The sequence below is a fragment of the Balaenoptera physalus genome (genome assembly GCF_965194825.1).
Source record: "Balaenoptera physalus genome assembly, chromosome: 17".
Taxonomy (NCBI): Eukaryota; Metazoa; Chordata; class Mammalia; order Artiodactyla; family Balaenopteridae; genus Balaenoptera; species Balaenoptera physalus.
Window position 1 is genome coordinate 64064079 of NC_138895.1, and position 16565 is coordinate 64080643.

Sequence of the window (16565 nt, forward strand, 5' to 3'; positions counted from 1 at the left end):
TGTAAAGTTTTCTAATTAGTATTGTCTTAGAAATAATGTAATAGAAACATCTTTAACACCAATAAATTCTACACTATAACTCTAAAACCAGTTGAATTTCCATATACAGATAGAAACTTTATAATTTACTCTAATTCCAAATACAAACTTCCACTTCTCTCCTGTAAGACATTTATTTTCCCAGATAACTTTTCTGAACAAGTCTCCGCTACATCCCAGCTTTATTCCTGGGATCTCCTTGCTCTTTCAGCAATAAAGAACTACTCTTATTTAACACACTATACCAGCATTGTCCAAACTGTTATTTCTAAGAGTAGCTCCCAATGCTGATCCAGAGAGCTGCAATCTGGAATGCTTTCAAAACAGGAAAATTGGTACATGTATATGTGTATGCATATGCATAAATACAAAGCCCAGGAAAGGACCTTTAAAACACAGATGTGATATGTATATATATGTGTGTGTGTGTATAAAAATTATATTCAAGGACTATACCTTTATTTTGAGATTAGCCCTTCATACATTTTTAAAGTCAACCTGTCTGTTCCTCAATGAAATGCTCATGATGTTAGCAGCTATAATTGTGTCTGTTTGTTTGAATGGTCTTTCCTTGGCAACACAAAAAGCACATATTAAGTCATTCAATTAGTGAAATCCAAGGGTGGAAACCACTGCTTCAGAAGTTTCAGAGGATATCAATAAAACCTCCTCTAGAAACAGAGTAGTAAGCAAGGCAGATAAGGTAAGGACATTCATGAGGCTGCCATTCTAGGGGAACACAGTAATTAAATATTTAGGGAAAGTGCATGGCCAAGTACAAAAGTTCTACGATGGGAAAAAGTTCTGGAAACGGCAAGTAGGCCTGTGAAGCTGAGGTGGAGCAAGTGTCCTGGATACTATTTGCTACGTGGATAAAGTATCAATAGTCAGATCTGGCCCCTGCAACATCTTCTAATTAATGGGTCCTTATTTTGAAAAGTCTGTAAATTCCTCAATCAGGAACACCTATACACATATTTAATATAAAAACATCTAGAAAGTTAAATATAAAATATTTGGGTACTGCCCAGCCATGCTTATCTGCCATTAAAAGAGGCAAATGAAGTTATCTGTGTACTCAACAGAATTTTTAAAGAGAAGAGAGTATCAAATTGAAACTCTGGCTAATCTATGGATTTTCTTTACCTCCAATATACATAGGCGCCTACCTAAGAAGCTGTTTTTATAGAATTCTATTTCACACATCAATGAACAATCAACAAAGTGAATAAAAATATCAACATCAAACATACCTTCGGTGAGATGATACTCTCCACACTGCTCTCTAAATTACACTCAAACACATGGGCTTTGGTTAGCTTCTTATCCCAGTGGGCCGCTAGCCAAATTTTGGCCAGAGGCCCTCTTTTACTGAGGACAAAATGTGCGTAGAACATTGTTCTGGTTGACTATGAAACAGGAGGAAACCTGAAGGGGACAAAAAATTAATGCAAACACCATATGAGAACTGAATTATTTATCAAGACATACAAGAAACCTGAAAATAAAAGTCTCCTATTCTTCTAAATATGAAAACTATGAAAGGCTTGAGTGAAGTATAGTATGCATATAAAAAACAATCTATTGTTTAATTTTGAGAGGGTAAGAAAAGATCCCCCCAAACACTAAGCTGAAAGGCAAGGGGACAAGTCAAGTCACTTCCATGCCCTATTGTCATCTTAAAATAAAAGTGCTAGTTTGTTTTTTTTCCTTTCAGTAAAAACTGTCTTCAGAAAACTCTTATTCTTTTTGAAGTTCCATCAAGTGTTAATTCCATTCCTATCCTGATTACTAACTGTAAAAATAAGTCTGCTTCTGGCCAAAAGCCAGAAAATATATTCTTCATGACAAGAAAAGAATGTCCAAGAAGAAAAACACTCAGGCACAGATATTAATCAATGAGGAAATTTCCATGTTTAGAACCCCATTAAAAACTGAGATTCTTAGCTAAATGCATTATATAATAATTGCTACCTCATGACAAGTATTTCATATTTCACCAAGCAGGTAAGTAAGTGGGTGGGCCCCATTTTACAGGTAAGTAGTTTAGAAAAGTTGAGCCTTAAAAAGATGAAGCATTGTATAGTTTTCTCAACTCAGGAATCTGAAAAGCACTTGATTACTAAATTCAGGACAATGATACAGTATACAATTTATCTCGTGACTGAAATAGTCTTAGTAGAAACGCAACTATGTTATTCTTTTATTTTCCTTTTAGTAAGCTAATGTATTAATACCTAAGAAAAAAAAAGGCAGCCTGAAAAACTCCAGCTTGGAGAGCATGTGAACGGTGTAAAAAGATAATTTCCCTTATATCATGTATTTTCCCTTTTCCACAGAAAATTTTAGAAAATCTATTTTGCCAAGTGAACTTTTTCTAAAATGTCTGTAACACTTAAAAAAGGTAAGTCATGCTTTTACAGAAAGAAACTCAAGCACACCCAAAACACATGAAAACTAATTAAAATTTAAAAACTTTTAAAACTTATGTCACACCTATCCCTTGCTCCCTACCATTCCTAAGTCCTGGCAACCACCACTCTGTTCTTTACTCAGATTTTATCATTTTGGGAATGTTATATAAATGGAATCATACAGTATGTGACTTTTTGGAATAGCTTCTTGGACTCAGCATCATGCTACAAATTCATCCAGGTGTTTGTTGCATGTCTTAACAGTATGTTCCCTTTCATTGCTGAGTAGCATTCCATGGGGGTGGTTATAGTACCACAATTTGCTTAGCCAGTTACCTACTGAAGGACATTTGGTTGTTTCTAGTTTTTGGCTATTTCAAATAAAGCTGCTATAAATATTAGTGTATACAGACTTTTGGTGAATGTTAATTTTTCATTTTTCCAAGACAAATGTTCTGCAGTGTTACTGGACAGCATGATAAGTGTTCCTTTAGCTTTTAAAGGAACTTTAACACTGCTCCTATCAAAACTCTAATGAGGTTTTTTAATACCTACTGACAAGATTTTTCTAAAACTCATAAGGGAAGGCAAAAGACCTAGAATAGCTAAAAGTATTTTGAAAAAGAAAAATAAAGTGGGAAGAATCAGTCTACCCAATTTTAAGACTTATTATATAGCTAGAACAGTCAATACTGTGCGAAGAGAAAGACACACAGATCAATCACAGATCAATGGAACAGAGTAGAGAACCCAGAAATAGAGCCACACAATTAAGTCCAACTGATTTTTCACAAAGATGCAGAAGCAATTCAAAGGAGGAAGGTAGTCTTTTAGTCTTTGACAAATGGCGCTTGAGCAATCAGACATCACCCATAGGCAAAAAAAAAAAAAAGACCTCAACCCAAACCTCACACATTATATAAAAATTAAGTCAAAATAAATCAGACTTAAATGTAAAACTATAAAATTTTAAGGAAAAAACCACAAGGGAACACCTTTGATACCTAAAGCTTGGTAAGAATTTTTAGACATTGTACCAAAAACACGTCCTATAAAGGAAAAGAACCTAATATGAAGGAACCCATTGAGGATGCAAAGACAAGACAGAAGATGGGAAAAAATATTTTGCAAACCACATATCTGAAAAGGACCTGGATCCAGAATATACAAAGAACTCTCAAAACTAAAGAGTTAAAAAAAAAAAAATCCAACTAGAAATGGGCAAAAAAAAAAGGACATTTCAAGGAAGAGAATATACCGATGGCAAATTAAAAACAAGAAAGATGCTCAGCACCACTAGTCATTAGAAAAATGCAAATTAAGACCCAATAAGATATCACTGCACACCTCTTATAGGAGCTAAAATAAAAAATAACGGCAACAGGAAGCAAATGCTGGTGGGGATACAGAGACGCTGCATTTCTCATACACGGCTATTGGGAATGCAAAATTTCTTCTGAATTAGCTTAAGAAAAAAGATCCAGAGTAAGTTAACTCGAATTTTCATGTTTTTACAAAGAGACTGTAAATTTTAAACAAGAAGTTTGCTTATTGTACTTTCAATTAAAAACTATGCTCATTCTTTCCAATAAGGTACAGAAAATACATACATATTAGTTAATGTATCCCAAGCAAGAGATTTTATGCCTGTCAAAAATGTTTGGGAGGGTGGTGGTGCAAGAGTAATTCAGTCAGGTCTGCCTCATCTCCAGTTTCCATCACTTAATGGAATTTTCAATCTCTGAACCAGATGCTCCCAGGGGATCATTCATTCACACTAGGAAAATTTTCTCTAAAGACAAAAATAAAATAGGCTTCATCAACTGCCTAATGATGTGAACTTTTTCTCTCAAATGTGGAGTTAAGAAAAGAACTAAGGAATACTAAACTAGGAAGAATTCAGATCAAATGCTCTAAGGTAAAAGCATTAAACAACACCACCTCAAGTGCACCTTCTATTCCACTTAGCAGATCAAAATTTGCTTCCCATAATCAAAGAGAGCCTCCTATGTTGCAGTGCTTCTACTTCAAGCCTTAAAGTTTGTTAGCATAAAAATTAAGCTGCCTCTACAGCATTATAAATACAATCTACAGGATTTTGTAGAAATCCAATATAGCTGTGTGTTCTCAGAAATACAATCACTGTCATACACAATAAGCTCCAAGTATCACTATAGAAGATAGTCATGTTCCAAATAAGTAAAAAAAACTCTTACTATTTAGCTCCTAGAATACTCCCTGCTGCGTGTCAACTACTAAATAAGTGCTTAATGAATAAGGAAATGAAATACACCAAGTGATCTCATAATTGATACATGTAAAAAATTCTGGAAATTTTAGAAATTGAAACTGGCACGTCTCAACAGGTGTCAGCAGTTCATGGCCAGCACTTCAGCTGCTAGTCAAGAGTACCATGCCTAAAATATCCCAGCTATGCCCAGGCAGAGATTCCTAAACAGATGCTTTCTTGGCATTGGATGGGGAGTAACTAAAGCAGAGTGGTGCTAAAATTAATCTGGGAACCAATTAGCAAGAGGAAATCACCTTAATAACTAAAGGAAGCCTGATGTACAGCAGTGGATCAACTATTGGCTTATACCTAAATAAGAGTAAAGTGTAATCACTGTTGCCTTTTAAACCATTTTTTTTCCCTTAGTAATACCAAACCTTTAACCAATCTCAAAAGAAGATTGGTTGAAAGTTTTAAAGATTCTAAATTTTGCTAATCCTTTACAAAAGATCTTAGCAGAAAGCCTGCATTTGGTCAAAAAGCGTAGCTTACCAATTTCATGACTGCTCAATCAATTTTTTTCTAAAGCAGCAAACAACTTTAAAAAATTGATCCTAAAAAGTAATTTAAATCTGATGTGAAATGACAGACTGATAATTTAGAACATATTCAGGAACGCAAAAACGGCAATTTCTTTAAGATGTTTCTAAAAAAACGAAGTCAAATTACAGCTCATGTTTCTACAATGATGTTAACTCATTATAATATTTCACTCATCTGTTAAAATGCAGGGCAGGATACTGGTTGCATAAATTGGTATGACCTCTTTGAAGGGCAAGGCAATGTGGCAACATCTCATACTCTCCAGCAAGAAACTGCACTTCCAGTAATAAACCAAAAGTATACTTGAGGATGTATAATAATAACAATTCAAAAAAAACCCAAAAACTTACTAAGCTCTAAGTATTTTATGTGTCCATCCTCTTCGTGACAGTCTTAAAAGATAAATACTGGCCCATTTTACAGACCAGGAAAAAGAGAAAAGGAGAGGATAAGGAATGTGGCAAAGGTCACCAGTATTTAATGCAAGTGGAACTTGACCTTCAGAGCCCACAAGTCTAACTAAACACTATGTTGCCTTGCCAGCATGACTTTTAACAGCAAAGTACTAGAAATAACCTACCTAGCCCTTAATAAGTGACTTTTAGCAAATTAATACAATCATACAATAGAATTCCCATGCACTCTTAAACAATGATAAAAGAGAGCTCTCTCTATACATGTATACAAACATGCACTTGCATAAGCAAAAAATATCTATGGAGTGCAAATAAAACTGATGACACCGGTCACCTTTGGAACCTGGGTCCAGGGAGAAAGTGAGGACTGCCCTTGTGTACTGTTGGACTTTTTTTTTTTTTTTTTTAACTTATGGCATACACGAACGCCATCTATTCAAAGTAAAAACAATTATTTTGGGAGTGCTTTGCCAGTAACTAGCATGTTAAGCTGCTTAATCTGTGTAGTTCACTTTTCCTAACTATAAAAAACTGGAAGGTGGAAATTCAGTGATTACTAACCTTAGAAAACATCAACATCGAACTCAGATAAGAATGGAACCATCTCTTTGGGGGTGCTAGGGGAGTGTCTCAGGGACAGAAGGTATTTCCAACCCTGCACCCTAGAGCTCCCCTCCCCCTTTTGATACTAATGTTCTTTGAAGGAGAGTTTTACAATCAGACAGTCCTCGGTTCAAACTCAGCTCCCTCCACAGTTGTTTTGTAAGGGTTAAAAGTGAATTAACATCTGAGTCTTAGTCTTCTCATCTATAAAATGGGGATGTTTCCCGAACAATATTATGAAAATTAAACAGAACATCATATCATACCCAACACAATGCCACTACAGACACAAATAGTTACTTTGGAAAAAAAATCTCCCACAGAGCACATACCAGCTATCGTGACCATGCCTAACAATTCTGACATCACAACATTTAAACAAAAAACACAAAATCTTCATTTCTGATATTAGAAATTTCCCTTCTGTACCAAACTATAAAAGATAAAACTCTCAGAATCTTTATGTTCCAATAAATAGGACCTCACCAGGAAAGACATTCTCATCCTTAAGAAAAGTTAATCCTAGATTGTACTAATGTGTTGCCTCTATAAACACAAGAAAGGTAAAAGCTATGCTCAATGTATTCTGACTTGTATATAAAAAGGCACTATGTCCACTGAGTTATGCACTGCTGTCACCTCATCTACAAACTGGTAATAATTTAATCACTGGGTATGGCATACGTCCTCATCAATGCCTTTTCAAAAGTAATTGATTAGTAGCTCCCAACATGAAACAAAGAAATTTAATGACTCTACAACTTAGGAAAGCTTCTCCAGCCTGTCTTCAACATTCTCCACAACCACACAGCTCCCTAGCATTTACATTCGTTGGAAGAAAACGGCAACTTGTTTCTGGAATTCAATGATCATTCTAAACAATATACGGAGAGCAGATGTTAACTTTCGCTTGCAAAGGGAAGCCGATGAACAGTAGCCTTTACCAGAAACCCTTAAAAACTCAAGCGCGTTTTCGAACACTGAAAGCCTAACAAATCGTAAGGTGGCCAAACCCTCCAGCGTTTCCCTCTTTCAAATTTGAAGAAGGCCGCTAAGTCTGGCAGCAGCACAGCTAGACAGTGTCACCCCACACTATCACAGCAGATCATTCTCAAAGCCTTTCTCAGCGAGGAAAGAGACACCAGGCATTTGTCAGAAACGCCCCCCACCCCGCCCAAATACAACACTCAATATCCTCAATCGCTAGGAAAGCCAAGGAGGAAAACCAATTATGCTAATTTCCTAAGAATCAGAGGCAACTTCCCTCGGTCGCGTTTTCTATGGGTTTGGCCAGTATTTGATATCCCCATCGTAACCATCTCCCTTTATAAAAAAATAAAGGGGAAGGGGGAGCAACAGCGGTCCCTAGCCAGGGGCCCGCCCCGTCCTCCGGCCCCACCGTGGCCGCGATGGCAGGGCCCGCGTGTCTCCTACCCCCGCACCCACGCTCGGCGGACGGCTGCGGCCCCTCGGAGCTGGCGTCACGGGCGGCCAGCCCGCCGCCGCCGCCTCCCGCCCCGAATCCCGCGTCTTCCCAGACAGCCATTTTCACCCGAAGAGTAGGCGGCCCTGTGCCCAGAGCGCGCTCGTTCAAACCTCCTCCTCGCCCTCCGCGGCCCGGGGTTCCTTCTGCCTCCTCGGGGAGCCGCGTCTCCCCGAGAGACCGACCGAGTAACTGCTTCTTTGGTCTTGAAATAGACCTGAACCATTTGTTACCCAATAGACGATGATGCGGGCCCAGGCTGCGCGGGTCCCGGCCGAGGGCGGGCACCTGGGCAAGGGGCCTGGGCGGGCGGCGCTGCGGTTCGGGAGCTCGGAGGGTGGCAGCACTGCCCCGACCCGGGGCGCAGGCAGTGCCGACGTCTCCCTCGCCCTCCCGCGCCCCCCCCCCCACCCCGGAGTCCCGCTCCCCGACGGCAAGACGGCGGGGAACGGGTGGGGGGGAAGAGAGCCGGAGGAAAAGAAGGGGTCGGCCGACTATCTTACCTTGTTCTCCGCCGGGAGTTGGGCGGGCTGGGTGGCCTGGGGAGGGGAAAAGGGTCGGGGGAGGGGGCGGGGAAAGGGGGGAGCCCTTGTGAGGTGTAGCTTCGGAGCAGCTCCCGCCGCCGCCACGGCCGCCGCCTCCTTCCCGATTCACTCAAACAAACAAGATGGCTGCCGTTACGCCGCGGCTCTTCCTGCCGCCCAAATCCTCGGTTCAAATCGGCAGGATGTTTACGGTCAAAATGGTACCTGTGCGCCTGCGCAGCCAGCCTAAGCCCCAGAAGGAGCGACGCAGGCTCAGCGACCATTTCCTTCTCTTTGGCACCCGCCCTCTGGTTGAGCAGCCCCGAACTGAGCAAGCGCAAAGGTGATTCTCTTGCTAGAGGGTCTTCGAGCGTCGCGGAACTGGCAAGCGGCGCGCGCGCAGTGCTTGCCAAGGAAGTGGTGATTGGATGTAGCTTTATCCTTGGGCTTGTTTTAAAGGAAAAAAACCTGTCTTTGTGTAGTTTTGTGTGCCCCTTACATAAAAATTCATTTAAATGGTTCTGTAGCAACGAATGTAACATAAAGCCCTTAAATAAGTTCTCTAAAATGTAGGGGTTCATTCATTCAGTCAACCTATATTATATACGGTCTTCTCTGAACCATATACTATGATAGCTAGGGTCTGGGATATAATGATGATATAGTGAGATAGTATCTGCCTATGTGCTATTACCCAAAGTACTTAAGATGATACAACGATCCAGCCCCTGCCTCCTGCTCCCTCTCTTGCCCCTCTCTTCCTCACTGTGCTCCAGTCATCAAACGCACCCAAGAGAGCTCAAGAGTTTTGCACTCACTGTTCTCTGTGCTTAGAATAGTCTTGCATTTCCATCCCCTCTCCTTTTGTCTAATTCTTAATCTTACACTCTTAGCTCAAAAGTCACTCCCACAAGAGAGTCTTCCCTGATCCTCTGTATTATTGATATTTAGGATAACACTACTACTGTAAAAAAAAAAAAAAAAAAAGTCCCCATCCCGCCCCAAACTTAAGGGCTTTACAAAACGGCCCTGCCAATTTCTGCCTATATGACCATGAGTAACAGCCTCTCTGTGCTTTCGGTTTCTCACCTGAGGATTGTTGCGAGGATTCATGAATTAATACGTGTAGAAGCATTTGGAATGGTGCATGGCATGTTACCAGTAATCTAAGTTATTTTTATTACTATCTTCATTGTCATTATTACAATTATTCTCCCCTATAAATTTTGTTTTTTCCCGAAAGAATGGCACCCCGAGCTAGACAAAATGCTCCTCCTAGCCAGAGTAGAGGATAAGATTACCATCGTTTGATGTGGACACCTAGCAGTTTTAATCCAGCCCAGCTGTATGCTAGTTTTTCAACTGCCCTGGACCCTTCGAGGGTTTTAACACTATACAACACAACTCACTTTTAACCTTCCTATGTTGTAGCAACAGGTGGATAAGAAAGTGGGCAGCCTTGTGCTTCACTTATCCTGGGTCACCTGATTTTTGCTTGGGGCGGGGTTCAACTCACAGGCTGCAGTCCATTAGCCAAGTGGTCATGGCAGCTGGAACTCAAAGCTTCATCAAGTGACTATCCTATTTTAGTTGGGCAATTTTTTGTTTATTTGCTCTTTTCTTTGTTTTTTTAATGGGGACTTTAATGGCTGCCATTAAGGATAGTTGTTGAAATCCCAAACTAAGTAGGGAAGGGGTGCAAGCACTTTTATTATTTTCATTGTGATTTCCCTCAATCAATACAGATTAAATGTTTAAAACACTTAAATCCTTCCTGCTGGTGTGGCTTTTCATAAACTCAACTCCGGCAATTGTGTCATCATCTCCAAAAAAACCACAAAAACCCAACCAACCAAACAAACAAAAACACACACTCGTTCATTAACAAACTCTTTACAATAGAAAAATTCAATTTCTGCCAGTGAACGATTTAATTCAACACTTCGAAATAATTTAAGTGTATCAGCTACAAAATGATCTAAAACTAATCGTCTGGGAAGAGTCTTGAGTCAGGTTAAGGATTACATGGATAAGACTACACTGCATGGTGAATCCTTCTTCATTGTTAATATTAAATTTCAGTGTAAATCTGTCTCCATTTCAAAATATGGTCAGATGAATATGCATTGCCACTACCTGTCTTTCTTATGTTACATTAGTTTTTAGAGTTTTTGTCAGTGGGACCACATACATTTCCTCTTAATTTGAATAAAAACAATTCTGTTTTACTAATTTCTAATAACAAATCTAACATTTAAATCAACAGCTTACTTTTTTATCGAAGACTTTTTTCCCTCTATCTTTGAAGGATGGTTATGAATATGGGCTTTGGGTTCAAATCCATCTCTTCTACCTCCCAGCTGTTTTACCATACACAATTTATTATACTTAACTTCTCTGGGTTTTGATTTCTTTATCTACAAAAATGGAGGCCATACTCTTTATGACTGATGAAAGAATTAAATAAGATCATATATATGAAATACTTAGTGGCTGAAACTGAGTAATTACTCAATAAATTGTGACTATTACTCTTGAACCTTCTAGCTTCTGAGTAATGAAATAGCTGGCAAGGTATGGCAAATATTTATCAAACATTCAGCTTTTAAGAACATCAGTAAATACCTGCATACTCTGTCCCTCTTAACTATTCTTTGCTCTATGCCCATTTTGTAATCCTTATTTGATTACAATTGTAATCTCTCTCTCTCTCTCCAGTACTGAACTCCCAAGGTACTATCACTTCTTTTCTCTTGAACCATTTATTCTTACCCAGTAGCTCTCCACTGGAGCCCACTTTCCCTTTTATGGATTTCTTTAATATTTTCTTCACATACAACCCTAATTCCCTAAATCTGTGGATTTGATTCTTTTGAACAAGGTATATATTCTGTTCTGGCTTGAAGTCCCATCCTATCAACATATTCATTCATTTCCTTATACACAACGTTGAGCTAGTTAATTTTTCTTGCTATAGAAGTTAGCTGCAGTTAATATCTCCTTTACCTGGAAATACTTATTTGGTGAGTGTGCAATTTTGCAATGTAAAATTTGCAATTTTAATAGTTGTGAATTTGTTTGACTAAAACCGTGGTGGGACAGATTTGAATTGCAGATCTAATCTTCCTCCAGTTGGAATACTCTGCTTTTCTTTTCTGCTTCCTCAGTTGATGACTTGTATGATTTGGGATAATCACTGTCTGAAGAACTGGATACTGCCTCTGTCTTAAGCATGTTTAGAAAGCAGCTGTGTTCTTCCTATGTCTTATTATTTCAGGAACACACACACACATTCACACAACTGAGACTTTTCATGAGATAAAAACTGTTACAGAAATAGATGATCAACACATAGTAACAGAGTTGTTTAAGATTTAAACACAATTTCATAGATTTGTTTCTCTGAATTGCTAAACTTTCCAAACATAATGCTCTATGACATAAAAAATATATTTTAAGTAGGAGGGGTGAGATTAAGAGAGGAATAAGGAAAATGGATAGATTTTCAGGAGTATTTCAATATTAATAATGGATGAGTATTAAGTATGTTGCACCAGAATTTAAAAATTATTTAAATAAAGAAAAATCAAAGTATAAAATATTTGTTGCACGTGGTTTCTAAAGTTCATTAAAGAAAAGTCCAGAAAGAGTGACTAGCCCCTTTAAGATTTTGGGCTAAATAGAGAAAAATGGACAGAAAATGACTGAAAAAAATTGTAGATTCTTGCTTTTCTTCTACGGTCAACAATATTTTTTTTATCCCTAAAAAGGATGGTAATATTTTGATCAAAAAGGGAACACATTTTAAGGACAACAGTCATAGTCAAAAATGTTATAATCAGATGCATTATATTTAAGAAGCGGCGGGATTAAGGACAAAACATTGGTATTCAATTCTTAATATTCTAGATATTAAATAAGTTAGTGATAACGGCATGTGTGAGACAGAGTTTTATAAATCATAGAAATGGTAGATTTCATTCATAGTCACATGCTCAGCTTCAGGCATGTCATTTTGAATCAGGATTCTGCTCTGGAGAGGGGCTGCAAACATCCCAGTCAAGGCTGCACTTAAGGTCTGTTCAGACAGGTAGATGTCAGCAAAGAAAAATCACTAGGGGCCAGGAGTGGCCTCAGGGAGGCGGCAGGTCTCTGGGCCTGATGGGAATGTGAATTTGTCAACCACTGAGGTTGAGGCCAGTGGAAGCTGCAGAGGCAGAAGCTGGGTCAGGATCTATGATAATTACTTTGACTTTTCTCAGAAAATTTCATTATGCTAACAACATTTCCATGCTGGGAGCACTTTTAACTCCTCAGCTGGATGTTTTTGTCATTGACTATTTTGATGCATTTCCTCTACTTTCAAGCCCATGATCTCTTCTGTAATAATGAGGCATCTTTGACAATAATGGGTGCTTACCCAAAAGCAGATGGATAGTGTTTCCTCTGAACCCCTCCAGCCATTCCAGAATGCAGGTGTTTTTGTTATAACGTAATATACATTGTTCTTTTCATCCTGCAAATTGCTTACTAAAAATAGTAGGGCAAACTGCAGGAAAATAGGGTTGGGGTAGAGCTCTTAAAAACCAATGCAGAGAACAAAAATGGTAACATCTTAATAAAAAATCCTTGCAAACTTCAAAGATGTTAAATTACCACTAATCAAGGAAGTAATATAGCAGATACAGTACTTAAAAAGTAAGTGAAAGTAGCTTGATGGAAAAGGTGTAAAGAAAGATAGATGCTGCTAGGTTATGAGATAAGGGAAACTCCTGCAGTAAGCACTGGAAAGACACAGTGCGGGGCTCAACGGAGCCAAGAGCCGAGTGGAAGGAAATGGGCATCGTGTACAGTCCTGTGTTAATGGGCTTTGCATTAACTTGATGGGGGCAAAAAATGTGTTAGGGAAAAAAGAAATCACATCTGAACTAATGTAATGTCCATGTCATTTGGAAATCATTCCCCTATCTGCTAATTGTAAGTGAGGAATTAATATTATTATAGAAACTCACACTGTAACAAAATAGATCAAAATTCTTTCCCTAAGACGAGAGTTGATGTTTTATTATCAGTGAGGCCTGGTATATTCATAGTAGGGTGGAAGAGAGTGATTTTCCAATTTTAATGGGTTTAAAACTCATCTCGGTATTCTGTTAAGTTGCAGATTTGCATTCAGCTGCTTGGGATGGGGCCCAAGATTTTGCTCTTTTTTTTTTTTTTTTTTTTCCTTCCTTTAGCAAGCTTCCAGGTAATTCAGAGGCTGTTGGTACATGGACCACATCAAGGGGAAAGGATTTTTAGAGGACAGACTTTGGAACCAGGTAGACCTGGGTTTGCATCATGGCTCTTCCCATTTAGTAGCTGTGTGACCTTGAGCAAGTTGCTTAACTTCTCTGAGGCTCACTTTTTTCATTTGTAAAATCAGGCTACTTATATCTACACCTTCGCAGCTGTGGTGTTCATTACATGAGATGACTTATCTAGAGCATCTAGAATGGTGCTTGGCACATTGTTTGAGCTCAGTAAATAGTAGTTATTCTTTTAATATTATTGTAGTTACTATTAGTGATATTTGGATATCTAATGACATACTTATTTTCCTCAACACATTCACCATTCATTTCTCCTGAGATCTGCTGATTTTCTCCTTCACTGTTGATCTTTATTCTATATTGAGTTCCATGACAAAAACTGCGTATTACTTCCCAATATCTTTCCCTTTTTCTTTAGATTGGCATATGGCACCCAGTTAAAAGATTACATTTACCAACCTCCTATGCATCTAGGTGTGGCCAGGTTAATATGTCTTGCTCAGTGTTATGTGGGCATTCCTAGATTTCTTAAAAAGAGCAGCGTTTTCCAACTGGACAAACTCTTTATCCACTAGCTAATGGAAGGTAGGGTTCAAAAAGATGATACCAAGGAATTGTTTATTTTAGGTGTGAAATGGTATTGTGGTTATATTTTAAAAGAGTGCCATTATCCTTTAGAGATTCATACTAAAATATTCACAGGTTAAATCATAAGATGTTTGGGATGTATTATAAAATAATCCTCAAGAAGTGGAAAGAAGAGTGGGTGAGGGGATAGAAACAGGATTAGCAGTGAGTTGACAGTTGTTGAAGGTGGGTGAAGTGTACATGAGGAAATCACTCTCTACCTCTGCATATGTTTGAAATTTTCCAAAACAAAACATTTAAAAATTTTTTTAAATGAAATCAAGACATGAAGAATAATTTTAATCTTAAGCAAATTTCCAAAGATTCACAGAACGTTTTTTAACCAGCATTTATTCTAGAACATTTGGAATTTATAAAGTATATTTATATGTAACCATCCAATTCTCCAAGTTATTCATCTATTCTATTTGGCAATAATTAATCAGTTGGAAATGGGATTTCTCATTCATACATCTTACTGGTAGCACAAAATCAGTGAGCTTTATCCACTATCTCACTTTGGAAAGACAAACTGAGGTGAAATCTAATTAATATTTTAAGCAACATATCAGTTAGTCTCTATGGTCTTCCATATTTTATCTTGCTTCCCGACTGTCATCATTCATTTCTTTCGCACGGTGAGACCATGAGTATCAGAGGCAAAGGTGGGTCATGGTATCTTCTGTTTAGGATCTAACAGATCAATGGCTATTAATCCAATGCTGCCACCCTCTATGTCTGTCTGGTAACCATACACCACATTACCATTCAGCAAGTACCTATTCGATAATTATTATATAACACTATTTTCAATATTTTAAAAACTTTCCTTTCACTCTACATACCCTTCCAGCTACGGCACCACTTCTCAACTACCCTTTACAGCAAAATTTCTTCAAAGAATTGTTCATGTTTTCTACCTCCAGTTCCTTCCCTTCCATAATCTTTTCATTGCAGTAAAATATATATAATACAGAATTCACCATTTTAACCACTTTAAAGTATACAGTTCAGTGGCATTTAGTATATTTACAATGTTGTGCAACTATCACTACTATCTAATTCTAGAACGTTCTTATCACCCAAAAAGGAAAACTTATACCCATTCAGCTATCTCTCCCTATTCCATCCTCCCTCCAGCCCCTGGACACCACTAATTTCTGGATTTTCCTGTTCTGGATATTTTATATAAATGGAATTATACAATATGTGACATTTTGTCCCTAATTCTTTAACTTAGCATAATGTTTTCTAGGTTTATCCACATTGTAGTGTATAGCTGTACTTCATTCCTTTTTTATGGATATATAATAGTCCGTTGTATGGATATACCACATTTTGTTTAACCATTCATCAGTTGATGGATATTTGGGTTGTTTCCACCTTTCGGCTATTGTGAATAGTGTTGCTATGAACATTTGCATACAGGTATTTGTTTGAACACCTGTTTTCAATTCTTTGGGGTTTATACCTAGGAGTGGAATTACTGAGTCATATGGTAATTATTGAGTAATAGCCAAACTCTTTATCCAGTGTCTGTGCTATTTTGTATTCCTACCAGCAATGTATGAGGGTTCCAAGTTCTCTAGATCCTCACCACGACTAGTTATTTTCTGTTATTATTATTTCTTAATTCTATCCATCCAAGTGGGTGTGCAATGGTATCTCATTGTGGTTTTGATTTGTATTTCTTTAATGGCATTAAGCATTTTTTCATATGCTTGTTGGCCATTTATGTCTCCTCTTTGGAGAATGTCTATTCAAATACTTTGTCCACTTTTAATTGGGTTGTTTACCTTTTGTTGTTGAATTGTATGAATTCTTAATATATTATGGACACGACTCTTATCAGGTATATTATTTGTAAATATTTTCTCTACTTGGGTCATTCTTGACAAAGGATAGCACAGAACCTAAAAATCTCAAATGTTCTGATATTCAATTGTGTGGGTTGAAAGTACAGCTTTTTAAAAATTTAGTTTGCCTATAGGCTCATTTTTAGTAGAGGTAAAAAATTTCAAATCCTTGAATTGTAGGCAATACTAGAGTCCATTTCTAATACCCAAATACTTCCCTAAACATTGAAGTATTTACATGTGCAATTTTGTTCTCAGACTATTTGAAATATTACCTTGGAAACACAATTAAAATAAATGTTAATGGGTTTAAGGAAGGCTACCACAACAGAAATTCAATGTCTTTGAATCTTTCCTGATTCCTGGACATTTGCAAAATAATATATATTATTTAATTTTAATGTACTGGATTACCAGGCTTGGAAACTTGGCCTTACATGTTTAACATTACAACTGAC

The 16565-nt window shown here is 37.8% G+C and overlaps 1 protein-coding gene across 2 annotated transcripts in view; it reads right to left on the reverse strand.

The window, feature by feature from the left end:
* The window catches only part of RAD21 (RAD21 cohesin complex component), a 28283-nt gene extending 19792 nt beyond the window's left edge, over positions 1–8491 (reverse strand). For both annotated transcript variants that reach the window (XM_082433471.1, XM_082433472.1), the window contains exons 1-2: positions 8292–8491; positions 1293–1467 (exon numbers count right to left, since the gene is read on the reverse strand). In XM_082433471.1, the coding sequence (XP_082289597.1) occupies positions 1293–1436 (144 nt within the window). In that variant the 5' untranslated portion in view covers positions 1437–1467; positions 8292–8491. The remainder of the gene's footprint in view (positions 1–1292; positions 1468–8291) is intronic.
* Between the last annotated feature and the right edge of the window lie 8074 nt (positions 8492–16565).